The sequence below is a fragment of the Rattus norvegicus genome, chromosome 6 (genome assembly GCF_021556685.1).
Source record: "Rattus norvegicus strain SHRSP/BbbUtx chromosome 6, alternate assembly SHRSP_T2T, whole genome shotgun sequence".
Classification (NCBI taxonomy): Eukaryota; Metazoa; Chordata; class Mammalia; order Rodentia; family Muridae; genus Rattus; species Rattus norvegicus.
In genome coordinates, this window is record NC_141539.1 from 143,031,328 (window position 1) to 143,059,303 (window position 27,976).

Here is a 27,976-nt window from a genome sequence, read left to right on the forward strand (position 1 = left end):
TTTTATCATAGCGACAAAAAAGTAACTACTACAGTAGTTTAGTAGGATCATGTGACAGATCTCTTTCTAGCTTTTCAAGAAACCTTTCACACCGACCTGCAGATTGTTTGAACTAGTTTGCACTGATACTAACAAGGAATGAGTGTTTCCTTTTCCAACTATTTATTTATTTATTTATTTATTTATTTATTTAATCTTAGCCATTCAGATCCGGATAAGATGAAATCTTAAAGTAATTTTAATTTACATTTCCCCAATGGCTGATGTCCTAGCTAGTTTCATGTCAACTTGACACAAGCTAGTCATCAGACAAGAGGGAACCCAATTGAAAAATTGCCTCTATGAGATAGGGTTATAGGTGGGCCTGTAGGACATTTTCTTAATTAGCGATTAACTGGGGAGAGTTCAGTCCACTGTAGGTGATGCCATCCTGAGCTGGTTGTCCTGAGAGCTATAAGAAAGTAGTCTGAGCAAGACGCCAGTAAGCGCACTGCACCACGGCTGCCGCATCAGCTTCTGCTTTCAGACTCCTGTCCTATGTGAGCTGCTGTGAAGCTTCTTGGGTGATGACAGTGATGTGGAGTTATAAGCTGATAAGCCCCTCCCCCTCCCTCCCCAAGCTGCTTTCTGTCATGGTGCTCCATCACAGTAGAAACCCTGACCAGGAGAGAAGTTGAATGTTGGAGAAAATGTTTTTCATTCGATTTTCATATTTTTCAAACTCCGTTTAGTTCCTTTCTCCAACATTTAGACATTTTTTCATGTTTAGTTTTTTTAGTTCTTCATGTAGAAACTAACCTCTGTCTAGTATAAAGTTGTCCTCCCACCCCCACCCCCCAACACACACTCGGTGAACTGCCTCTTCCCTGGAGTGAGACTGTTCTTCGTTATAGAGACGCTTTTTCCTTCAGGTGGTCCTATTGATCAGTTGTGAATGCGCAGAGGTCCTGTTCAGAAAGTTTTTCTTGTGTCTATAATTTCAAGTGTATTCCCTCTTTTCTTCTCTACCCAGTTCAGGGTTTCAGGTTTTATATTGATTCCTGAGGTTTATGCAAGGTCAGGGTTGAGGATCTGGTTTTATTCTCCAGCATGTAGCTATCAGTTTAACCAGCACCATGTGTTGAAGATAACTTCTTAACCTCTTTTATCCAATGTGGATTTGTTTGTTTGTTTTGCTTTATTTTTGCCTCTTTGTAAAATAATTAGGGGACTCATATCCAGGTTCTTAATTCTGTTCTATTGATTAATGCATCTATGTTTATGCCAGTAACATGCTATTTTTATTGCTATACATCTGAAGGATTAACTTAAAAGTCAAGGATGGTAACACCTCCAGCAGTTCTTTTATTACTCATGGTTGTTTTGTCTATCCTGGGTTATTTTTGCTTCCAGATGAAATTTAAGATTATTTTCAATATCTGTGAAAATCGTCCTGGGATTTTGATGAGGACCGGAACTAAATGTGTAGATTGATTGCTTTTGGTGTTGATTTCCATGGTATCTGTTGTTATTTCCCCCTTTTCATCTCTAATTTTGTTAATTTGGATCTTCTTTCTCCACCTTTTAATTTGGATAAGATTTGTCAATTTTATTGATTTTTTTTCTCAAATCAACTCTGTTCATTAATGTTTATATTTTTGTTTTTGTTTTCTTGTTTTATTTTACTCTTGAGTTGGGTTATTTCCCACTATCTACTCCTTTTGGGTGTGATTTCTTCTGTTTTTCTAGAGCAGGTGTGCAGCAAGTTGCAAGTATGAGCTCTCCTCAGGGTGGGGTTTTTTTTTTTTTAATGTTGGCAGTTAGTTCTATGAACTTGCCTCTTAGAACTACTTTCATTGTGTCCCATAAGTTTGGGTTTGTTGTGTATTAATTTTCACTCAATTCTAAAAACTCTTAATTTCTCTCTTGATCCATTTTTCATTTAGTAGGAAGTTGTTCAGTTTCCATATTTTTATAAGGTTTCTCTTGTTTCCGTTGTTGATGCCTGGCTTTAATCTGCGGTGGTCAGATAGGATGCAGGGTGTTATTTTGATTTTCTTGTGTCTATTGAGACTCACCATGTGTCTGAGTATCCAGTCAGCTTTGGAGAATGTTCCATGAGGTTCAGTGAAGAAATGTTCTGTAAATATCTGTTAGATTCATTTAGTTTATGACATCTGTCCCTTATTTCTCTCTCTCTCTCTCTCTCTCTCTCTCTCTCTCTCTCTCTCTGTGTGTGTGTGTGTGTGTGTGTGTGTGTGTAGGCTTGTTGCCCAGGCAGAAATTAAGACTGAGACCCAGTGGCTCAGGACCAGCATTAAGCTGGGGTGGGGGGTTCAGGGGAGGTGTTAAAGCTTCTTCCCCCTGGCCTGTCTTTGTGTTCTACTGAGGCTTAGCAGACTTCATTAAGGCCCCTCTCCTTCAGAGCATAGCAAGCGGACTACGAATCCCTGCCCTTGTTTCTTTTGGCTGGAGAAAGGATGCAGGGGTTGCGTTCTGGAGTTCAGACCTCCAGTTCCAGAAATAGGGTTAGGCTGGAGCCTCCATGCACAGGGAAAAAAACTTGACTTCATCGGTTCCTCAGAGCCAATAGATTGGATTTTTTTATTCCATTATTTCTTTGTTTTGTTTTTGTCTTCATGATCTGTCCTATTCGTGAGAGTAAAGTATAGTAGAGTATTAAAGTCTCCCATTATCAGTGTGTGAGGGTCAATATATGATTTAAGCTATAGTATTTTTGTTGTTTTGTTTTGTTTTTTAATAAACTTGTATGCCTTTGTGTTTGGGACATAGATATTACAAAATGCAATGTCCTTTTGGTGGATTTTTCTTTTGATGAGTGTGTGGTGTTCTTGCCTATCCTGACTAGTTTTGGTTTGAAATCTATTTTGTCAGAAATTAGAATAGGTGTACCTGCCTGTTTCTTTATTCCATTTGCTTGGAATATGTCTTCCCACTTTTTAGCCAAAGGGTGGTGACTTTCTTTGAAGGGCACTTCTTGGAAGCAACAAAGGGATGGGTTCTGTTTTTTTTCTTCTAGTCAGTTATTCTATATTCCTTCATTGGGAAATTGAGACCATTAATATTAATAGTTTTTATTGAACAGTGTATATTAATTCCTGTCATTTTGTTATAATGATGATGTTTTCTTGTTTTTCTTAACTGATCTAGAATTGTTTATTCTCATTCTTTCTTGGGTGTGTTTTTTCTTCAAACTAGAGTTTTTCTTCTGTTTTTATTATGGAGAGTGTTTCTTTGTTCTTCAATCCCAACTGACAGTTTTGCTGAATTTAATACTCTGAGTTGCTTCTGTAATCTTTCAGAATTTGTAGAACACTGTTCTAGACCCTTCTGGCTTTTCTAGTCTCTATCGAAAAGTTGGGTGCCATTAAGGGTGCTATTCAATGGGCCTGCCTTTTATATATAACATGGATGTTCTCTCTTGCAGCTTTCAATGTCCTTTCTTTGTTCTATGATTATTATATAATGTAGGGAGGTTCTTTTCTGCTCCTGTCTATTTGATGTTCTATATGCAACTTAATAATATAGGCATCTCTGTCCTTATATATTTTGGAAATCTATGATTTTGTTAAACTTTAAACCTTTAAACTAGGTTTATTCTTCTAATCCTATGCTGTAGGTTTGATCTTTCAAGAGTAAGCGAAAAGATTGTAAAAGCCAGAGGTGATGAAGACTCCAAGAAAACAGTGTCTCCCAGTCCCCGCCGGACTGATGCGCATATGAACTCACAGACCTGACTGGGAGGCTCCATGCTGCTGCAGGGGAAGCTCTGCTTTCTCTGTGTCTCAATTCACAGTTTGCAGCTGCCAGAGGTCACTGAGTCAGCAGCAAATTCTTAGTCCCCATTCCATCACAGAATCTGTTTTGAGCTTTCTCAGAACAAAACCTTGCAAAAGCTCTAATTTGCTCTTTGGGGAACTAGAAGAATCTTATCTTTGGAGCTTAAGAATTTATTGAGTTCCTCATTAGTAAGGTAGCTAGCTTTCTTTCTTGTGCCCAGCTGTCCCAGACTTAAGTTCCTGTCTCCTTGTCTTTGAGATACCTCTTTCCCCACCCCCTTTTATCCTGTCATTTTCAGCCTCATTTAGCTGGATTTCTCAGCCTTTTAACCATACTTCTAGGAGAATAGCCACAGAATACTGACTCTTCATTGCTAACAGATCCTTCTCTGCAGTTAGCACTTAGGTCCTTCCTGTTTAGAAAACTCCTAACAGTGTTTTTAGGTAGAGGGGTCTGTGTATGTGAGTGAGTGAGAGAGTGTGTGAGTGAGTGAGAGAGAGAGAGAGAGAGAGAGAGAGAGAGTGTGTGTGTGTGTGTGTGTGTGTGTGTGTGAGAGAGAGAGAGAGAGAGAGAGAGAGAGAGAGAGAGAACGCGAGCGAGAGCGCTGAGCTGTCCACATGCATGTTTCATCTTTATTGTCTCACTGCACACTCTGTTGTGACATAGCCAACATGGAAGATAATTTGGGGTTCCTAGTGGTGAGGTTCTCTTCCTCAGTCATCAGTAAGACTCACTTAGGTACCAAATGGATAATTAAATGTCTGATTAGTGCTGAATTAGACTAATAATTTATTTCTTGTTCTCTAGTAATACTTGATTCTATCAAGTTTTAGGAGGTACCTGATTAAAATTAATAAACAGTGGTAAGATGAAAAGACTTTAGAGATGGATTATGGTAGGAACCACACAATAGTAGTGAATGAATAAAGTTTGTTTTGATCCTAGGTTTTGGCACCAGATGAATGAAAAAGACAAAAGGAGATAAAAAGAAATAAAAAAGGAAAGGATGTGACTAGTCTGAGGTATGGTAGAGGAGAACATTTATTGTAGGTAAAAAGGAGACTATAGGTAGAGGCAGGGGCCTCTGGAAGAATCCCAAATGAACATGAGCAGACTGAACCAGGCCGTGTGAAGAAGGGGGAGAGATGAAGGGGAGAGCCAGACCAAGAGGCCAGGAATGTAAAGGGTGGATGCAAAGACAGGTAACGAGATGGTTAGATTATATAGGGGAGGGCAGCCCAATTACTGGGCTGGAGAAGTTTATGCCAGCCATACCTCTAATAGGTAGGGTCTTAGGGATGCAGGGAGAACCTGGCTACCACGCCCACTTTGATATGTTAAATAGGCCATTTGTCTCAGGGACTATACATGGACTGACCCAGGGCTCCAACTGCATATGTAGCAGACAATAGCCTTGTTGGGGCATCAGGGAGGGAAAGCCCTTGGTCCTGCCAAGGTTGGACCCCCGGTGCAGGGGAATATGGGGGGGGTGCAATAAGGGGAATGTATAGGGAGAATACCCTTACGGGGGAGGGGGAGGAGAGGGAATGGGGGCTTATGGACAGGAAACTGGGAAGGAGAATAACCTTTGAAATGTAAGTAAAGAAATATATTTAATAAAAAACTTTTAAAAGTTAATAAATAAGATGTGTTTGATGTCAGTTATTCAGTTAAAATGGCTAAAATGATCATTTATGATATACATGTTTTGCCACAGTTTTTTTTAAAAGATTATTCTGAAACCAAAAAATGATGTTGTGGTGGTTTGAATGAGAAGGGTCCTCATATATTTGAGTGTTTAATCACTAGTTAGTGGAACTGATGGGAAGGATTAGTTGGTGTATTAGGATTCTCTAGAAGAATAAAACTTACAGAATGAATGTATATAGATGTAGGAAGGAGATTTATTAGAGTGACTTACAGGATGTGCTTCAGATAGCACAACAATGTCCGTTACTAATGGAAAGTCCAAGAATCCAGAAGTTGTTCAATCTGTGAGGCTGAGTGTTTCAGTTGGTTTTCAGCATACACAGGAATCTCAAAGAAGTAAACTCTAATGCCTGTGAAGGAATGGACGTGCCAGGGAGAGAGCGGAAAACAAAGAACCACACAAAATGAACCATAATGCAGAAAGTACCCAAGAATGTAACAGGCAGAGACCAAAAACCCAAAAGTTAGAGAATTAAGGATACTGACTGTAGTAATCCTCTCAGCTGTGGTAGAAGTGTGTCAACAACTGTGCTGGTTTCATGACTTTTCCCCATTTCCATTGGATATGGCTGTGCCAGAGAAGACTACTGACTGACAGGGCAGACCTCAGGACATTGTGCTTCATAGGTCAGTCTCAGAAGGACCAAGTGTGCGGCTCTAAATACATGTAGTTCTTATTGTATTGATGAGATTGTAGAAATAAAGAACAGGTTAATGTTTACCAGCAATGGCAGGGGACAGTGAAAGGGGTGCCTGTGTAAAGGAGCATCCAGGGGACCATTTATGGAATTTTGAAAGTTCTGTGCCTTGATTCTGGTGGTAATTACACTTGATGAAATAGGTAAGAGGGCTAATATTGCATCATCTTCCTTTCTTGTAGTAACAGTCATTGGGGAAATGCTTTTGTAACCTCTATAATTATTTTAAAAACAAAAAACTTTAGGGGTGATTTTGAGCTCGTAAAGCACAGCGTTTCTGATGTGTAGATTTTTTTTTCACCCAACAACTAATTCTCTGTAGGTAGTAGCTGGGTTTCCTATAATTCAGTTCTACAGTGGTCTTACTCAGAATTAGTGGCAGACCTCACAGCTTCAAGGCCCTATTCCATGGGATTAACCAGCTTCAGATACCAGCCTACTCATGTTACTTCCCAGATGGCTCTTATGTTCAGGGTTCTTAAAAACAAAACCAAACAAACAAACAAAACCAAACAAATCTCTCTCCCTGTCTGATAATTTTCTAAAATGACTCATAGAACTTAGAAAAGTATATTTTATTTACTTTTATTGGTTTCTCACAGAGGATATGTTACAGAACAACCAGGCAGAAGAGATACATTTGAGACAGATATTGAGATGTGACATGGAGTCTCTTTGTTCTCTTCAGTCACACCACTCTTCCAGCATCCCTGTGTGTTTACCAACCAGAAGCTTTCTGGACCCAGAAATGTCTTTTCCCATCTGGCACTGGTATATAGGCAGGACTGACTTCATCACTGGCCTTTGGGTATTATTTTGACCCCAAGTCTCTAGTTCCAGAGGTTAGGAGTGGAGCTGGAAGCCCCAGCTTTCAGGGTCTGTTTGGTCAGTCTAGCGCCCAACATTCCTACAGCTATTTGAAAACCTACCAAAAGTCACCTGTCCTAGTTACTTTTCTATTGCCACTTCAAAACACTGTGATCAAGACAGCTTATAAAAGGAAGCATTTAACTGGGGGCTTGCTTACACTTTCAGAGGATTAGTCCATGAAAGAGCTGGCAAGGGAGCATGGCAGCCAGCAGGCACGGAGCTGGAACAGAGGCTGAGAACTCACATCCGATCCACAGCCACGAAAGAGGACAGTTAACTGAAAACGGGTGGGCTTTTGAAATCTCACAGATGAGGCCTCTTCCAGGAAAGCCACACCTCTTAGTCCTTCCCAAACAGTTCCACCACCTGGTTCCATCACTTCTGGTGACCAGGTATTTAAATATTTGAGCCTATGGGGGAGATTCTCATTTAAATTACCATACCATTAAATTAATTCTCAATTAAATTAAATCACCTAATTAGAACAGAAGATGCTTCTGTTTATGAAATATCACCCAGAACATTCCATGGGATTTAGGAGCTGTCAGGGACTAGCAACAAAAGCTGAATGTCTATTTTTCAATTCTATTGCAATGCTCTTATTATCTAATTCTGGTTTTTATATGCAATTATGCATGCATAATGCATAGATTACCAAATTTTCAGTAAAAATTGAAGCAAACTAAGAAATGGATCAAGAGATATACAAACTTTTATCATTTTTTTTCTGAAACTGAAGTTTGGTCATCACTTAGTATTCCTTTTGTTTTTGTTGTTAGTCTTTGGTTTTGAGATAGGATCTTTCTATATATCCTGACTGTCGTGGAACTCACTATGTTGACCAGGCTGGCCTTGAACTCTTAGAGATCCTCTTGCCTCTGCATCCTGAGTGCTGGGATTAAAAGTGTATGTTTCCACACCCACCTATTTTGTAAGATCTATTTTTATTCATGCACATATGTGTATATCTGTGAATCTGTACATCACAATGTGTGCGGTGTCTGTGGAGTCAGAAGGGGTCCTCAGTTCCCAGGAACTGGAGTTACAGTACTGAGGCACTCTGTGTGAGTGCTGGCCGTCAAACCCAAGTTCTTTAGAAGATGAGCTAGTGCTGTTAACCACTCAGCTATAAGACTCTAGCTCTGGTTGAACTTAACCTTGATGTGACTTCTGATTGGGACACTTATGCTTTTTTTGTTTCTTATCTTAATTCTAAAGGATCTGAATCCCATTTTCATAATCATACATATATATTTAATGCTACAATTGCATATCAATCTTGTTCATTCTAGTCAAAACACAAGTGTGTTCAATTGCTTGGCAGTATTGGATTTGGATTTTTAAAAACCAACCAGATTGTCTGTATTAAAGATAGACTTCCTCTTTTTGGACTCATTTTAGCATGTGATATTGATGAAGCTGATGCCAAAAATCCCAGTTTTAATCAGATTATCAAATAACTGTAACTTTCTGTTAGTAGTAACAAAAGGATGTTTAAAGATTTTGAAAATTTTATTAAAATATGCTTTAACTTTAAAAAAAAAGTCATTTAATGAGGTGTTAATAGCCCTAGCTATAAGCTATAAGCTGTCACTGTGTTGATTCTGCCATTGACTATCATCAGTCCTGACTTAGATTTTGCTGTCATGCCATACCTATGATGTACTGGCTGGTTGTGTTTGTCGACTTGACCCAAGCTGAAGTTATCACAGATAAAGGAGCCTCAGTTGAGGATGTGCCTCCATAAGACCCAGCTGTAAGGCATTTTCTCAACTAGTGGTCAAGGGGAGAGAACCCAGTCCATTGTGGGTGGTGCTGGTGGTCCTGGGTTCTATAAGAAAGCAGGGTAAGCAAGCCAGTAAGTAATATCCCTCCATGGCCTCTGCATCAGCTCCTGCTTCCTGACCTGCTTGAGTTCCAGTCCTGATTCTTTTGGTGATGAACAGCAATATAGAAGTGTAAGCTGAATAAACTCTTCCCTCCTCAACTTGCTTCTTGGTCATGATGTTTGTGCAGGAATAGAAACCCTAAGACATATGATGAAACATAAAATGGCTTAAAATCAAGCAGTTATATGAATTCTGTATGCCTGTTGTACATATGAAATTCAGTATGCTATCTATTACTGAAATAGAAGAGGTTTTTAACCAAGCATGTTGGCACAAACTTATAATCCAGCACTTAGAGACTAAAGCAATTTGATCACAAGTTCGAGACAGCCTGAACTTTATAGTTAGAGCCTTTCCCCTGAATATAATTGGCTTTCAGATAGTTTATACTTCTTGTAATAGACATTATACTAGAGTCACCTAGTTTAAAAATATATTCTACTCTGTTTCCTTAAAGTAGTTATCTGTCATTCAATAATAAGGAGACAGTGAATTATCAAATATAAAAGGCAAATGGCTTTGGACACACTGATCAGACACGTCCTCTCTGTTACTTCCTGTTCCTCCTTCAACTATCAGGAGTCAGAGCTACACCTCCCTCCCAAGCTCATCCTGCTGGCTTTCTTTCTTTCTTTCTTTCTTTTTTTTTTATTAACTTGAGTATTTCTTATATACATTTCGAGTGTTATTCCCTTTCCCGGTTTCCGGGCAAACATCCCCCTAATCCCTCCCCCTCCCCTTCTTTATGGGTGTTCCCCTCCCCATCCTCCCCCCATTGCCGCCCTCCCCCCAACAATCTAGTTCACTGGGGGTTCAGTCTTCCTGCTGGCTTTCTTAAGCAGCCATTCCTTGATTCAGACCTTTGCAGTTTGCAGTAACATAGGAAAGTTAAAATTTTACCTTAACTCTGTTAGCCCCACTTTGTGAGGAGACTATACTAGAATGATTGTGATCACCTATTGTCTCAGGTAAGGACTTGAGAGATGTTAATGCTGTGAAACATGCCTTAATGCTGTGAAACATGCCTTACTGAAATTTCTCCTTGGTAACCAAGCACCTAGGAAAGAATTTTAAATGTTCTGGTTTGGAAGCAGCCTGAGAAGTATATTTAGTATGTCAGATTACATGCTTATAGTGACCAAAGCTACATTACCATGGCACAAACCACTGACAAAATTATAACCTTGTGGATTAAAGAAAAATTTATTTATTTTATGTGTATGGGTAATTTGTCTGCTTGTGTGTTTGCTATTTTTCTCCAGGCCCTTGATCTCTGTTCCTTTTCCTGTCTGGTGCAGCCCATAGGACATAAAGAGATGCACTTGACTTTTTGTATCTTTCGTACCTGGAAAGCACAGGGAAGAGCGTTGCAGATGTTGGGTTGCTTGCATGCCAGCTAGGAAGGCAAAGGAAGGAAGATTAGCTATGCCACCATGGGCAGCTTGACCTCACCTTATTTAATAGTTCCAGCAATAGTTCTTGAGCAACCTTTCTGTCTTGGCCTCCCCATTGCTGGAATTACTGGTGCGAGACCCCAAACTCCACTCTGCTAGGCAGCTTTGTTGTGTAGATAAATATTTTGAGCATTTTTAACTTTCTTTAAGCACTCCCTCTATTTGCATAGATTTTAAGACTGGTTTATATGCAGACAAAAATCATTAACTATTTAAAATATTAAAAATATCTCTAGCTAGCATCTTCTCAAACTAAACTCTCTGTGTGCAGACCCTCTGTTGTAATAAGCTGAAGTATACAGTGTGCGTCTAAGTGCAAGTGTTTCCATGAAGGATTCATGGAGAGCAGCTGAGACTTGGCTGTGAGTTTTTGCTGCACCACTTTATGCTCCCTGCCATAGGCTGGGCACTCCTAAAACTTCCCTTGCCACCCAGACCCAATCGGGAAAGTGACCCTGAAAACTCACATGGCTGGTTGACTTTATCTCCTGTTTCTACTGTGTCCCCCTTTTCTTCTTCCAGTCCTGGCCATTCTCTCTGCCTCCTACCCATTCAACTCTAAGTGCTTTGCCCCATGCCCAGCCATTAGACCCTGGCATCTTTATTGATAGATTAAGAACCAGTTGGGGACAAGGAACTTCAGTTTCTGGACACAAGGATTGAAAGCATTAGCACCAATCTCCAACCCTTGGCACTCTGAGAGGCCAGGAGAGGCCACTGGTGAAGATGCAGCTTCAGTGGCAGTTGATACGCAGGAGTGAAGTGGTCATGTAGAGAAGTTGAGGCATGGCACCATGGTGATAGCCTATGAGAGGTTATTGGTGAAAGTGCAGTCCACTTGTATCAGAAGACCCCAGCAGTTTTGGAAATGCCAGTTTCATAGGACAACTCCATAGCAGCAGCAATGGAGCAGCAGCCGGAACATAGAAGACAAGCTGCATATGCTACAGAGGGCAGAGCTGGAGAAGTGACCTAAGCCCTTTGCAGGAGCCCAGAAGATTGTGGATTCCAGACATTGACCTCTCAGTTATTTATACTGTTGCTTAGTTTCACTTGGTTCAGATTGTGATTATACCCTCGCTCTTCCCCCTCGAAGAAGGTATTTAATCTAATTTTGATTTCTTATAGGAGCCCACAACTGAAAAGCCTTGAATTTTTAAGAGATTTTGAATTTTTAGAGAGATTGGATATTTTAAAGAGTCTGAAAATTTAATTTGTAAAGACTGCGATCAGTGAGGGAGGGCCCCATCCATTGTGGCTGGTGTCATCTCTGGGCTGTGGCACTGGGATCTATAAAAAGCAGGCTGTTTCATTGTAACAATAAAACCTAGACTAAGTTACTCATCTACTAACCTATTTTCAAGACTATGCTAGGAGGGCAGGGAAACAAAACTACTTGCTTAAATCTCTCTGTTTACATACTTTAGTGGGATCTTCCATATGCTATAGGATGGTTATTGCATTAAAATGGTGTCTTAGTTAGGGTTGCTATTGCTATGATGAAAGCCCATGACCAAAAGCTACATGGGAAGAAAGGGTTTACTTTGCTTATGCTTCCACATCACAGTTCATCATCTGAGAAAGTCAGAGCAGGAACTTAAATAGGACGAGACTCTGAAGGCAGAAGCTAGTGTAGAGACTGTGGAGGGGCACTCTTACTGGTTTGCTCATCATGGTCTGTTCAGCCTGCTTTCTTATAGAACCAGGGCCACCAGCCCAGGAATGGCACCACTCACAGTGGGCTGCATCCTTCCTCATCAATCACTAATTAAGAAAATGTCTTACATGCCTGCCTCTAACCCTGTCTTGTGGAGGCAGTTTCTTAAGTGTGTGTGTGTGTGTGTGTGTGTGTGTGTGTGTGTGTGTGTGTGTGTCTCCTCTCAGGTAACCCTAGCTTGTGTCAGTCAAGTTGGCCTAAAACTAGTTGGCACAGATGGTGTGTGAACTTGTCACCCAGCTGTGTGCTATGGCTGGAGATACAGCAGTCGAGGTGTGAACTGAGGCCCTGCTCATAGCCAGGCTGATAATCCCCTTTACTTTTCTTTCTTTTTTTTCCTGTCCTGCTTCACTAGCATCCTTGTCTACAAAGGGCTTTAGGAGCTACATGTTAAGGGCAGGGTCAGGGACCATGTATGTGTATGAGGTGAGGTGTGTGTGTATGTGTGTATACACACAGTGCACATATGTGTGTGGTGTTAAACATGCATACTGTCTAATTGTGGAATGTTAGTGAACCATCCAGGTAAGATCAGATCCCTAAACAGTGCTCTTCCCTCTCCAACACAAGTCTCTAAATGATGTATGCATGAGTTCTTCAGGTAGAACTTCAACATGTGTGCAGTAAGTAGTCATCCAGTGGCAAAAAACACTGTGAGGAAAGTCAAGGTTCCCAAGTGTTCACAGGTGATGGTTTTTGTTCTGGTGCACAACTGTGAATAGAGAATCCTTCAAGTTTGAATAGCATCATTCCTGGCCATAGTATCTGGCCAAGCTGGATAGCATTCACTTTGCATTAGCAGCCAGTGTTGGAAAGCAGGAAGGCTCCCACTCTGGAACACTCCCAGGAGTCATTGCATTGCAGTGTATTGTCAGACTGATGTCTGGTTAACTTGATGATTTGAAATTTTCTTTCAAATTTGGAATATATTGCTTACATTTTAAGAAAACCCTACTCTCTTATAAAGTATTCTTCAATTTGTGAAAATATAATTTTCATACAATTTTTATTATTTTATTAAAACTAGTACTTCTATGTTAGGAACCTTTCTCTTTCTTTCCTTTTGATTTGAGACAGTGTCTCTGTAGTACCCAGGCTTCCCCTTTCTGCCTCCTTTAGCGCTAGGGTTGTAGATGCATCTCAACACCCAGCTTGCAACATTGCTTTTTCTTTCTTTTTTTCTTTTTCTTTTCTTTCTTTTTTTTTTTTTTTTGGCAGTTTTTGTGGTTTTATTTGAACACAATAGGCACACAAGCCATCTATTCATTCTCTTTGCTGCGTAGCCTGGCGTTGGGATTGGTGACTCTGATGGCCAGCTGTGCTGCTCTTGCTACAGTGGCTTTTCGGTTCTTAGAAGACACATTGTGAGCAATCTCAGCACAGTAAGAGTTGTTGCACATCAGCAGCACTTCCAGCTCCATGACACTGTGGACCAGAAACTTCCGGAAGGAAGCCGCTAGGCAACATGTGCTTGGTTTCTTGTTACTCCCGTAACCAATGTTGGGCATCAGGATCTGGCCCTTGAATCATCTCCGCACCCTGTTGTCGATGCCTATGGGTTTCCGCCAGTTTCGCTTAATTTTCACATATCGGTCCGACTGGTGCCTGATGAACTTCTTGGTCCTCTTTTTGAAGATCTTGGGCTTCACCAGAGGCTGAAAGGCAGCCATGATGCTGCAAAACAGATGGCAGCCACCTCACAGGCAGTGCCGAGGAAGAAGGCAACATTTCTTGATCTTAATGTAATGATTAGCAAATTAATATTTGGTTGTCACAAAGAATTAAACTGTAACAACAGAAAAGAAAAATCAAGATTTTTTTTTTTTGGTTCCTGGTTCAGTACATATTTTTGTGCCCTGCATCTATTTACATATATTTTATGTATTTACATATTTACACATATATACACAGACACAAATATAAACACGCACACATATATGGCTACACAAACAATGTTTTAAGATTGCACGGCTCCTATAAATCACTTTTTATTGGTTGGAAATCTGGCTGTAGCTTGTATTACAGGAGAGTTCATCCTTAAACTTTTCGAAGACATTATTGGAAGCCAGAAGTTCATTTGATGGTATTTACAAATATGATTTAGTGTAATGTTTTGTCTGTCATGTGGCAAATGCTGACTTTCAGAGAACTGTAGCACTGTCAGTGGAGGTCTGGTTGGTCTCTAGGTGGCAAGTGCTGTGAGGGAAGCTGACCAAAACTAAAGTGAGCTGGTTCTTAGCGAAGGGCTGGCAGGAGAAGGTGGGAAGAGCATCATTCCATGTCCACAGCCATGGCTGCTCTGGCTTTACTCAACTGGGAGTATGAAGGTGGGGTCTTTGAGTTGTGACCCAGAAAAAATGACTGCATTTCATTGCTTTTGAAGCTCAAGCCAAGAAAGTTAAAAGGATTCGATAAACACATATGCACTCAAAGTCTTCAGTAAGGTGACTTGGAAAGGAAGTTCCTGTTTTCTAGAATATTGTTCTGTTAGCTAAATTTAGTATTTGGGAGGCCAGGCCAGGAGAGGCCTTTGGGGGAAGCAGGTGAGGGCAGTCAGACATCAAAGGGCAAGTATATTCAGGAGTTTGACCCTATAGAAATTTCAATGTAGTGTTCACTCTGAAATTGCAGAAGTTTCCATGTTAGCGAACAGAAGATATTCAATACTTGCCTTTGGTCTGTTGCTTCCAGTGGTTGGTTGGTTTAGAAGGAAAATGTAGAATGGGAGAGAGCCTCACAATAAATTAGAAGGATCTAAATACCTGCTTTAATGCTCTGCCTGCCACTCACTATCCCGTTCCTGATTTAACTACTAAACTACTTCCAAGTAATGCAAAGGAATGACAGTGTACTGATTACAAATGAATTGATTTTATGACCTAATTTGATGTCTAACAAGACTGCTCTCCTCGTTGTAACCATGAACGTTCATCCTCTCTCTTAGGGAGAATGAAGCCTTTTCTTGTACACTTGTTGATTTGGGTTAAATTTGCCCCTTTGATGACAGAGCATAGCATCTAGAGTTAGGCAAGCATGAACAGCCGCCCACTGACCTGACCCTTTAGCTTGTTGAATGTTGTCTTCCCCAACTTCTAAGCCATTGTCCCAATTCGGAAGGCTTTTGCACTCCCCTCCACGCCAGTGGATTTATGCTTATCTAATTTAGAAATAACTATGTCTACTCACTCTAGCATGTTTCATGGTTCAACCAAACATCCTTCACATTTTATGGTTCAAGGGAAGTAAAGCCTACTTATGCTTTTGTAGACACAGAGGGAAGCCATAACTACCAGTGTTACTACCCTGCTTATTTCCCTCTTGCTGACACTGCAGGAGGAGCAGTCGGCCTCTCAGGACTTCTGAGAGCCAGTATAAGCTACTGGTGATTAACAGCTTGATAGTGACCTCTCTTATGTCCAGGGATTGGCCAGATCCTATTTTCTGTTGTTTGCTTTCATAATCAAACTTGAGAAGTAGAGTTGGGTCTGAGAAACCTTGGAAGCCCCACGTCACCTTTTCACACTATATAGTGCTCAACTTCTGGTCAACTTCCTTTAGCCAGAGGACACCATTATTGGGCCGGGTGCTTTTAAAATTCAGGAAAGTTAATAAGCATCACATCTCCTTGGTCTCCAGTACAGAGTCTCTTGTGATCTGCTGTATCTCCAAATTCAAACTCTGTGTCCTGTGTTCTCGTTTGAAAGCTTCCTTGTGACTGAAAACAGCAGTAGCTTCCTTTGCAAAAATGGTTTATTTTAGTTACAACAACAGAGAAAACATTCTTTACCTATTTTTAATGTAGGTTTCTTTTTTGCATTTTCAATCACTTTCCCAGTATGTAGGCCTTGCCTGTGGAGAGCTATGATCACAGTGTGCATTTGGGAGAGGACAGACTGGTAGATGTGACCCTTGCATAGAAAAAGGGAAAATAAAAAAGGAGAGGTAGATTTTTGAAGTCTGAGTCTATATTTCTAGAATGATTGGAAGATAATATTTTTTTAAAAGACATTTTTCTATACTCTGATGTTTCAAATGCTAAGGAATACCCACTTTGGTCGTGTAAGGCAGAGAAGGCTCTGGTGATATTTGTGGGCCTCCAACCCTCTCCCTCCAGAATATGACAAGTCAGGTACCACACATTTCACTTTCTCTTCTCCCAGACTGTGCCAAAGCATTAGAGCAGAGTGTTTTAAGGAAGTTTTATATAAACACAAAATAGTCTATCAGTCATTTTGTTTGTGATTGTCAGGAGTCATTAAGTCATGTATGTGTGTTTTCTTTCTCAGGTTCATTTTCCAGACACTGAAAGAGCAGAATGGCTAAATAAGGTAAGATTAACATATTCCAAATATTCATTGGGAATTAGAGGGCCAGAGACCACCTTCCCATATTTGGGAGTTTGTGTTAATGTTGAGTTCAGATTGCAATGAGCAGGACTCTGCTCCCCGGAGGACTGTTGTGAGCACTGACTTTGCTTTAAGGAGAAAAAGACTAATTCATGTGCTTGCATGGCATTGCCATCTGGCCTTATACCTTCTTTCTTGAATAGAGGCTGTTCACATCTGCTTTATAGAAATCACAAGCAACCATTCTGGAAACATTATTATGAAGAAAAAAATAACTCCCAAGAAATTACCAATCTATAATACCTTTTAGAAGATGTCTTTGTTTCAGTAAGCTTTAGATTGAATCTCTCTTACCTTGTGTTTTGAGCATCTCTAAGACAATATGGTAACCCTAGCTAGACAGAAATCACCCTATATAGCAAAAGTTAATATATGGTTATTAAAGTGCAGGAGTAATTACTGAAGTCCATGCAGTTTTTCTTGGGTTTAGTTTAGTTTGGTTGTGGTATTGAGATCAAACTGAGCCACACTTCCAACCTATTTATTTAAGTTTTCCCACAGTCAGTTGAAGCCATGGGACTTTTAGTGATTATTAGATGTGCAGACATGTTTAAACAGAATGGCTAAATAAAAGCGCCCATCTGCAGGATAGTGACTAATCAGTAGTTTATTGCTGAAGTAAATGTTTAATGTTTGGAATACATTTTGCAGGAATGATATTGAGTAACAAGACCATTTCTTCTTTTGTTTTAGTTCTCAAAGCCAGCCTCTAAGAGACTACATGATTTTAATATTTCTTAGTGCTTGACTACATTATGTATCGTGTATTATGGCAGTTACCTGACATGAGATTCTTCCCTTCCAGACTGTAAAGCACATGTGGCCTTTTATTTGTCAGTTTATTGAGAAGCTCTTTCGAGAAACCATAGAGCCAGCTGTGCGCGGAGCAAATGCCCACCTCAGCACCTTCAGCTTCACGAAAGTGGATGTGGGTCATCAGGTCAGTTCTGTTCTTCTTCACTACCCTTCCTTATACACACAGTGGGATTGCCAAGAACACATGTACCCACTCTACAGGCCCTGAAGGGAATTGTTCCGTAGGAAGACCAGTTCAAAAGTCGACAAATTTCTTAGATTCTTCTTTCCAAGAATGTAGTTTGACTTTTCTTGCTTTTTAGGCTGTGGGCTTGTTGCCTCACTCTTTTTTTTTTTCTTTTTTTCTTTTTTTTCTTTTTTTTTTTTTTTTTTTTTTTGGAGCTGGGGACCGAACCCAGGGCCTTGCACTTCCTAGGCAAGCAGTTGCCTCACTCTCATTGTACTATTTGTTTTGTCTTTTTTCCCCTTTTTTGGAGCTGAGGACCAAACCCAGGGCCGAGCACTTGAGCAAGCGCACTACCACTGAGCTAAATCCCAACCCCTTATTCTAGTTATATTGTTGTTTCTTTTTTACTTTTTAAATTTAATTTTTACTTTTGTTTATGTATATATGTGTGTGTCTATGTGAGAATATGCCATACATGCGTACAGGTGTTCATGGAGGCCAGAAGATGGTCTCAGAGCCTGGAGATAGAGTTACAGGCATTTGCACAAATGCCTAATGTGGGTAGAACCAAAGTCAAGCCCTCTGGAAGAACAGCAGTGGTCTTAACCACTGAGCCATTTTCCCAGCCCCTGTTTTGACTTTTTAAAAACAGTGACAATTTTAAATCCAGTTTACTAGCTTTAATAAATATATGTATGTATGTGTATATATGTGTGTGTGTGTATGGGTATATGCATATTTTCTGTGTGTGTGTCAGTGTATAGAGAAGTGCTCTCTCTCTCTCTATATATATATGTATATATATATATGTGTACATTTAAACAAATATTTTTACATAAAGTATTGACTTTGATTTTATTCATATTCATTAGTTTTTCAATATTTCCTAAAAGTTAGATGAGAAATCACTTCTTGATACATATTTGTTGTAGAAAATTTTATGATTAAGTAAATTCTAGCATATGATAATTATTTTAAGACAACATTGAGTTTTTGCATTTACGGGTACTATTAGTTTTTAAATTTTTTGACCATTTCATGCTTGTATTGTATTTTATGCATGCATTGTACCATATTCATACCTTCATGACCGTCTCTACCCTCTTCCCACTACTGTCGACCCACTTTTTCTTTCCAGCTAATTCCCTCCTCCTTTTATGTCTTTCTCCCTCCCCTCCCCCTCCCCCTCTCCCTCTCCTTCCCCCTTGCCCTCTCCAACTTTTTCTCTTTCTCTGTGTCTACCTCTGTTTCTTGGCTTCTTGAGAGTCTTGCTATGAAGCACAGGCTGGCCTCTCAATACAGCTTGTGGACCAGGGAGATATTGCAATGGTTCAGAGCTTTTCTAGAGGATCCAGGTTTGATTTCCAGAACCCATAACAATTAGTTTACCATCACCTATAGTTCCAACTCAGAAGATCTTATGCCCCCAGCATGCACATAAGTAAAAATAAGTCTTAGTAAAAAAGAAATACAACATATTTTATGATCTGTCATTTGAGGTTGCATATTCAGTTTTCTGAACCATACATTAAGTATTCTTTTGAGACAGAGTCCCACTCTTTAGCTCAGACTGGCCTTGAACTGGCAATCCCATGTTTCAGCTTCTTAAGTGTTTGGTTATAGGCCTTCAGTACCACACTCAACTATACCTTATCTTTTTTTTTTCTACTCAAAAGCCCAATTTTTGGGAAAATTTAAACTGAAAACTTGTAAAACATAAATTTAAAATAATGGGAAGTATTAATAAGGATAGTGTAAAAGAAAATTAGATTAAATCAAAAGAGATAAGGGTAAAGGGCTTGATAGTAAAAGCAAACGTATTCATCCCATGTACTAACAGCACTATCCATGTTGCTGAGTCCTCACTGGGTGTCACTTACCTCACAGTACCCGTGTTGCTGAGTCCTCACTGGGTGTCACTTACCTCACAGTACCCGTGTTACTGAGTCCTCACTGGGTGTCACTTACCTCACAGTACCCGTGTTGCTGAGTCCTCACTGGGTGTCACTTACCTCACAGTACCCGTGTTACTGAGTCCTCACTGGGTGTCACTTACCTCACAGTACCCCTGTTGCTGAGTCCTCACTGGGTGTCACTTACCTCACAGTACCCGTGTTGCTGAGTCCTCACTGGGTGTCACTTACCTCACAGTACCCGTGTTTCTGAGTCCTCACTGGGTGTCACTTACCTCACAGTACCCGTGTTTCTGAGTCCTCACTGGGTGTCACTTACCTCACAGTACCCGTGTTTCTGAGTCCTCACTGGGTGTCACTTACCTCACAGTACCCGTGTTTCTGAGTCCTCACTGGGTGTCACTTACCTCACAGTACCCGTGTTTCTGAGTTCTCACTGGATGTCACTTACCTCACAGTACCCGTGTTGCTGAGTCCTCACTGGGTGTCACTTACCTCACAGTACCCGTGTTGCTGAGTCCTCACTGGGTGTCACTTACCTCACAGTACCCGTGTTGCTGAGTCCTCACTGGATGTCACTTACCTCACAGTACCCGTGTTGCTGAGTCCTCACTGGGTGTCACTTACCTCACAGTACCCGTGTTGCTGAGTCCTCACTGGGTGTCACTTACCTCACAGTACCCGTGTTGCTGAGTCCTCACTGGGTGTCACTTACCTCACAGTACCCGTGTTGCTGAGTCCTCACTGGGTGTCACTTACCTCACAGTACCCGTGTTGCTGAGTCCTCACTGGGTGTCACTTACCTCACAGTAATCTCACGTGGATGCCACTGTTAACTCTATAGAGGAAAACAGAAGAATGCAAGCTTAATAAATTGTCAAAGTTAAACTGTCTCATAAAACCAAAATTGCACTTGTAGTCTAATGCTTAACGTGTCCTTATTATGTCTGTTGCTTTATGGTTAGGTTTTTTTGCTTTTAGGCCTTTTTCTGTTTTAAATTAAGCTATTTCTTGTTTCAGCCCCTTAGAGTCAATGGTGTTAAGGTTTATACTGAAAATGTAGACAAAAGACAAATTATTCTGGACCTGCAGATTAGGTAAGTTTTCATTTGTGTTATGGTTTTGCCATGGCTACTGACGTGTAGTATTCATTTAGCAATATGTATAAGATGAAGGATAAAATAACTATCTTGGCTTTCCTTTATTGACTAAATTCTTCCAGGTCTACATGCTAACAACCTTTGAGTTACTAACAGTCTAGATAACCATCATTCATTAAATGTAATGTGGCTGGAGAGCTGCCTCAGCAGTTAAGAGCATTGCTGGACTCTTCCAGACAGCCTGGGCTTGATGCCTGGCACCCACATAGCAGCTCACAACCATCTGTCACTCCAGCCCAGGGAATCCAGTGTCCTTTTCTGGCCTCCATGGGCACATGCCAGGTCACAGACATAGGCGCAGGCAAAACATCCATATACATAAAATAAAATAAATTTCTAAAAATGTATTGGTTAAAAGAAATTACACACTCTATAAGAAAACTATAATAATAGTTATAGCATAGATTAGTAGCATAGATTACTATAGCATAATAGTAGCATACATTAATGCTATCAACAAGTAGAATTTATTCCCAGAATACAAATGTGATTCAGATATGAAAATCAATCTGTAAAATTCACTGCTTTATTTTAAGAAGGAAGTAGTATAGGGGGTAGGAGACCTTCATGGTTATCTCTGTTGATACAGAAGATTCATCTAACAAAATTTAGTGTTATTACATGTTCAAAAAAAAAAAGTTCAACCTAGGAATTCCAATTGAAAAGGAGTCTTTACAAATAATTAGATCTTACAGGAAAAAAAAATCACAGAAAGTTTTAAAGCCAGGTGTGATGGCATTTAATCCCAACACTTTGGAGGTGACTGGACTACATTTGAGTTCCATAGTAAGACTCTTCTTTTAAAAATAAAACAAACCTCTTAAAAGTAAAATGAATTCAGCAAAGTAGAAAAATGCAGTTAAATCAATTGCATTTCTGAACATTAATAATGAAAAGTCCTGAAAGGACATAAAGACAATCTCACCTGTAACATAGTGAATAGATAGTTGGTAAAATGATAACCTTGTTCAGTCCCCAGACCTACTAAGGAAATGAGTATGGTGGCAAGTTAGTAGTCCCAGGATGGGGAAAGCAGAGACAAGAGGCTCTCGGATGCTATAGCCAGCCAGCCAGCCCGCCCATAGTGAGCCCTAGACACCAGTGAAAGACTTTCACAGTAAACAAGGCAGATGGCCGTTAAGAGTTCAGTCTTCTTTTCTGAGGCTAGACTAAGAATATTTTTTTTATCATTTGTAAATTTCAAAAGTACATTAATAATAAAATTGTATAGAATTTTTACCTGTTACTTTTATTTTAGAAAGAAATGTTCAATATCTGTACTATGGGAAAATCTTCACTTTTAAAATATTTGACACATTTGTAAACATCATTTCCATCAGTGGAATAAAAGAGGAGGCACACTCGTGTCTCATGTTACCCATGCTTCAGGGGGCTCCCTGATAGTCCCCCTGTGTCTTAGGTTAGGCTGGATCCTAACCTCTCATGTCTGCTGTCATGAGTAGATGGCAAGCTCCATGGAAGAGACACCTTGTGCTCATTTAGTGTTTTAGCATTAAGTAAATTACCTGAGTGACTCCTTTCATGGGTATCAGTCTTAAGAAGCAGCTTTAATAGCATAAGTACTGTACTATATTGTATGCTTCAGACAAAGATCTTAACTACATTGGCAGCGAGATAGAGGAGAAGTTAAGAATCAGGAAATAAAGAAAACATGTTAGGCTTTATGTTAGTTTAAAAGGAAAAATATGACAGTCTTTCATTTAATTAATTAATTTTACTCCTTTATATCCTGATCACTGCCTCCCTCCCAGTCAACCCCTCCCCTTCTCTGATCAGGTGGGAATCCCTCTAAGTATCCCCCCAACCCTGGCACTTCAAGTGTCTGTGAGGCGAGGTGCTTCTCTCCCACTGAGGCCACAAGGAAGCCCAGGTTGTGGAACATATCCCATGTATAGGCAACAGCTTTTGGGATAGCCCTATTCCAACTGTTCAGGATCCATATGGCTCCCCATGTATGTTCTTGAGTTGGTAGTTCAGACTCTGAGAGCCCCAAGGGTCTAGGTTATTGGACTTTGTTGGCCTTCCTGTGGAGTTCCTGTCCACAATCCTTTCTCCTGTTCTTTCTTAAGAATCCCCAAGCTCCATCCACTGTTTGGCAGTGGGTGTCTGTATCTGTTTGAGTCAGCTGCTGGGTGGAGCCTCTCAGAGGACAACAGCTCCTGTCTGCAAGCATAACAGAGTATTATTAATAGTGTCAGGGATTGGTGCCTCCCTCCCCTGTAACTGCATTACTTGTAAACAGGATAAATTCTGGGTTGAAAGTTTTGTGGGTGGGTCGGTGTCTCTACTGCTCCATTGGGGTTCCTGTCTGGCTAACAGAGGTGGCCTCTTCAGGTTCCATATTCCCAATGTAGTGAGTCACAACTAAGGTCACCACCATTGACTTTTGGGCACCTCCCTTATCCCAGGTCTCTGTCTTATCCTGGAGATGTCCCCTACCTCCTTACCCCTGTCAGTCACAGGTTTCCATTCATTTTAATTTTATAACAGGTTATTGGTGAATTTAGCAGCAACATGGAGAACAATTTTGTTCATGTACTTAGATCAGCAGATCTCAACCTATGGGTCATGACCATTGGAAAACACATATTTCTTACGGTCTTAGGAACTGAGACCGAGACATTGCTCAGTAGTTATGAAGTAGTAATGGAAATAATTCCATGAACCATTTTAAGGAGTTAAGCATTAGGAAGGTTGAGAATTAATGGCTTAGACCCTTCCTGATCATTATTCATCAAATAGGCTTATGATTACCCCACTTCCAAGAAGCAAAGCATGGGGGTTGTGCTGGCAGTTGTCTGTTGGTTTGACACAGGCTAGAATCATTTGTAAGCAAGGAACCCCAATTGAGAAATAACTTCTATAAGATCAGGGCTATAGGCAGGCCTGTAGAACATTTCCTTAATTAGTCGCTGATCTGTGAGGGCCAGCTCATTGTGTGTATTGCCATCCCTAGGGTGGTGGTCTTAGGTTCTATAAGAAAGCAGGCTGAATCCTGAGTGAGGTAACCCAATCACAGAAAAACACACATGGTATGCACTCATTGATAAGTGGCTATTAGCCCAAATGCTTGAATTACCCTAGATGCCTAGAACACATGAAACTCAAGACGGATGATCAAAATGTGAATTCTTCACTCCTTCTTTTTTTTTTTTTTTTTTTTTTTGTTCTTTTTTTTTTTTTTCGGAGCTGGGGACCGAACCCAGGGCCTTGCGCTTCCTAGGCAAGCGCTCCACCACTGAGCTAAATCCCCAACCCCCACTCCTTCTTTAAAAGGGGAACAAGAATACCCTTGGCAGGGAATAGAGAGTCAAAGATTAAAACAGACACAGAAGGAACACCCATTCAGAGCCTGCCCCACATGTGGCCCATACATATGCAGCCACCTAATTAGGCAAGATGGATGAAGCAAAGAAGTGCAGACCGACAGGAGCCGGATGTAGATCGCTCCTGAGAGACACAGCCAGAATACAGCAAATACAGAGGCGAATGCCAGCAGCAAACCACTGAACTGAGAACGGGACTCCCGTTGAAGGAATCAGAGAAAGAACTGGAAGAGCTTGAAGGGGCTCGAGACCCCATATGTACAACAATGCCAACCAACCAGAGCTTCCAGGGACTAAGCCACTACCTAAAGACTATACATGGACTGACCCTGGACTCTGACCTCATAGGTAGCAATGAATATCCTAGTAAGAGCACCAGTGGAAGGGGAAGCCCTGGGTCCTGCTAAGACTGAACCCCCAGTGAACTAGGCTGGTGGGGGGAGGGCGGCAATGGGGGGAGGATGGGGAGGGGAACACCCATAAGGAAGGGGAGGGGGAGGGGCTAGGGGAATGTTGGCCCGTAAACCAGGAAGGGAATAACACTCGAAATGTAAATAAGAAATACTCAAGTTAATAAAAAAAAAAAAAAAAAAGAAAGCAGGCTGAGCAAACCATGGAGACCGTACCAGTAGGTGACACTCCTCCATGGCCTCTGTATCAGCTCTTGCCTCCAGGTTTCTGCCTTGATTGAGTTCCTGCTCTCACTGGCTTTGCTAAACTGTTATGTGGAATTGTGAATGAAATAACTCTTCCTCCCCAACTAGCTTTTTGGTGTTTCTTCATAGCAATAGTAATCTCCGCTAAAACAGGTGAGGTGAAATCCCAGACCATCCCATGCAGAATGCATTAGAGTTTCATGTTTATGTTGGAAATGAATGCATGCTTTGCATTATCATAGTAAGGAACCATTTGTTTTACATTTGTGTTTGAAGTTAATCTCTGAGTAAAGTGAAGGTTCAAAATAAGCTGGTTTTTTGTGACTAAGGAAAAAGGTGGTGAGCTCCACTATTGACAAAATAACCTTTGTTGTGTTTTAAACAAAGGTTTCTTATACGCATAAAAACACTTTCCATCAAATGAGTGTTCCAGAAATAACACATTGTTATTCATATTTTTCTTTGAAACTACATGTTTACATGCTTTTAAAATTTTTGCTTTTTGAGATAGGATCTGAGCTCTCTGTGTACATAAGGAGGACACCATTCTCCTGCTTATTCCTTTGAGTGCTAAGAATCCAATGTATCGTACACCCCCGATTTAGGTAAGACTGTGTATTAAACCCAGAGCTCTTATATGCTAGACAGCTAGTCCACCCACCGAGCTCCATTCTCATCTATTTTATTTTCGTTTGTTTTGTTTGTTTTGAGACAGGGTGTCACACTGTATAGTCCAGACTAACCTTAAACTGGTAGTCCTTCAGCTTCAGCCTCCCATGTGTTGGGCATCTAAATTTATCTAAGATTTTCACATGTGGGAGAAGTAAGAGCATATGCAGTGTTCCTCACAGGTGACACGGCAGTGTTGAGCCTGACAGCACTGTGTCTGTAACACCAAGAGTAAGACAATAAATAATCTTGTGGTATTGGTTACATTTTCAGTCCATTCTGCCTACAGTATGTCTATTTTACCATCGTGTGGTCTGATTATGTCCTTTACACTGCCTAATCTTAACAGACAGCTAAGAGGATGAGTAATTCCACTCACTTTATCTAATGAAGAATTTTTCTGTGCTAGTTTTGTAGGAAATTGTGAGATTGATTTGGAGATCAAAAGATATTTTTGTAGAGCTGGTGTGAAAAGTATACAGGTAAGTTTTTCAAATTTTTCATTTTAGAGTTTTCTAGGCTGTATTCAGAAAGAAAAATATGAGTTTTTATTAGCTTGGAAGGTTTTCGAAGTAAGTTTGTATTTGTGGTTATAGTTGAATAAAGTGAGAAGCCATGTGCTTAAAAATCACCAAGTGACTTTAAAGAACTATGTTTTCTGACTTGTGATTTCCTGTCTGAGTGCAGATCCATGGGACAATGCGGGTGATCCTGGAGCCCCTGATTGGGGACATGCCTTTAGTTGGAGCTTTGTCCATCTTCTTCCTTAGGAAGCCAGTAAGTGCATTTATTTCATGACGTCATGCTTATCTTTGCTCTCTGGGCAGTAACATGGATACACGGAAGGATAGAGTGGAGGAACAAAATCCTGCCATTAACTTTCCCCTATCTGATGCATGGTTCCTGAGTCTTTTAACTTCTGTATGCCTTAAGTGGGGGTTTTATCTCTTGATAAAGAATGGTCTTTCCTGAATATAAAAATGTTTGTGGAAGTTAGGAAAATCATTTTTAGCTAAGTAAGTTGAAGATACATTTGGCCTGTTATTAAGTATGATTTTATTCCATTTGCTTATTTAATCCTCATACTTGCAAAGTTAAATATTGTTTCCTTGTACTGATCTGGAGGTCACACGGCGATTAAGTATTATTAGAGCTTTGGCATAGACCCAGATTAGTCTGATACAGGTTTTATATTTCTAAACACTTTAAGGTAATGCCATGCCTGTAAATCTCCCTCTGACTCCCTCCTGAGATAAATACGCCTTCTTTGGTGGTGGACGTAAGGGGAGTATTTGATGAACTACAGGTGCAGCTCTGTGTTGTGCTTTTACATGGAATCTTTTGTTGGTCTTTTAATTGTTGGCTAAGCATGGTGTTGTCATTCATACTTTTAGATTGTATTTCTTTTCATCTTTGTTCTAAGTGCTCTGTGCTTGTTACACATTACTAGAATGGAAACAGGAAGACAAAGCTATTTCTTACCCTTACCTGAGTCCTGCAGCCCATGATTAGTGCTACCTTCAGTGCCTTTTTCTTTCTTCCTTTTTTTTTTTTTTTTTTAATGCTGAGAATCGAAGGCAGGGCATTGTGCATGCTAGGCAAGCTCTCTCATTCTAGCTGCATTTCCCTACTGCCTAACTGTGCATCCCAAGTTCCAACCATAGGAACTTAATGTCCTTTGAAGCAAAGTAGTTACTGTGTCCTCCACTTTTTCTTTTCTCGAGAATTCTCTCTTGATCTATTTTGTTTCACTTCTAGAAGGTTTCTATCTTCTAGGACAAGTGTGCACTGTAGTTTTGAAAGTTGTACAGTAGTGACCATTAGTGCTAAAATGAAGGGCATGTCTGTTTCCAATGTTCAGAGAGTCTAGATGAGCTACTTCTTAGGGGGATACTGCTTATGATCCTTGGCAAGTTTCTGGGAGGGACTACTAACATCATGTGTGGGCAGAGAAAGAAGACCCAGATCTGTGTGGTCTTAAATGGCCACGGGTAGTTAGGAGTATTTTTCAAGGGATGGATTTTTATAGGACAATTTGTCTTATCTAGGTGGGCAGATTATATCATTATCAATTGGTTATGAGTTTATTGTGTGGACATTTTGTCGAGTGAGAATTTAAGATATAAATCTGATTGCTAAATTACAAACTTATTGAGTTTTTATTTTAACAGGTAACTGGGAGTTGTGACTATAACCACAGGGGACGGATGCTGGGAATGTGAGCAGGGTCTGCAACAAGAGAGTCGCAAGAGGGTGGCTGCTGCTGGGCTCAGAGAGTAGCTGAGGGTAGCGTGTGGTGATTGGAAGCTTAGCAGATGAGACGCTTTGCTGACTGAGATGAAAACACCCCGCAGATGCCATGTGGCCCTCCAGAGCTGGCTATACCGTGGGATGATACAATCTTTTTTAATATTTACTGAAACAATCATGTGTGATTTAAAATAGATTAAAATGATTTAAAATTTGGCTCAAAAGACCTATTGAAAATTATTGGTTTTAAAAATACGGTATTCCTAGGCCAGACTATGCGCACAGGCAGTGCTTTGTGCATGACTCACACTGTGCCCTCACAGTCGTGTTGTGCGTCCTTACTTCCTGTGTTGTAGAACAGGATGTACGTTACAACTCCAAAAGCTATCAAGGACTTCAGTCATTTTTACTTTATTATAATTTTGAGAAATAAATCTATAAAAGATTTAAAATACATCTTTTTTTCCTCCTACCA

The 27,976-nt window shown here is 40.4% G+C and overlaps 1 protein-coding gene and 1 pseudogene across 13 annotated transcripts in view; one reads left to right on the forward strand and one right to left on the reverse strand.

Annotated features, from left to right (window-relative positions):
• The window catches only part of Esyt2 (extended synaptotagmin 2), a 93,021-nt gene that overhangs the window by 16,636 nt on the left and 48,409 nt on the right, over window positions 1-27,976 (forward strand). For 11 of the 12 annotated variants that reach the window (XR_015621832.1, XR_015621833.1, NM_001271169.1 and 8 more), the window contains 5 exon segments: window positions 16,405-16,446; window positions 17,330-17,464; window positions 20,440-20,516; window positions 25,661-25,733; window positions 25,939-26,028. Coding sequence is in view for 10 of the 12 variants with exons in the window: in NM_001271169.1 (NP_001258098.1) it covers window positions 16,405-16,446; window positions 17,330-17,464; window positions 20,440-20,516; window positions 25,661-25,733; window positions 25,939-26,028 (417 nt within the window). In the remaining 2 variants the exon portion in view is untranslated. 12 annotated transcript variants of the gene reach the window in all.
• Window positions 13,356-16,029, reverse strand: LOC148005525 (large ribosomal subunit protein eL32 pseudogene; annotated as a pseudogene). The gene has a single exon (XR_015622623.1). The product of XR_015622623.1 is annotated as a large ribosomal subunit protein eL32 pseudogene (transcript).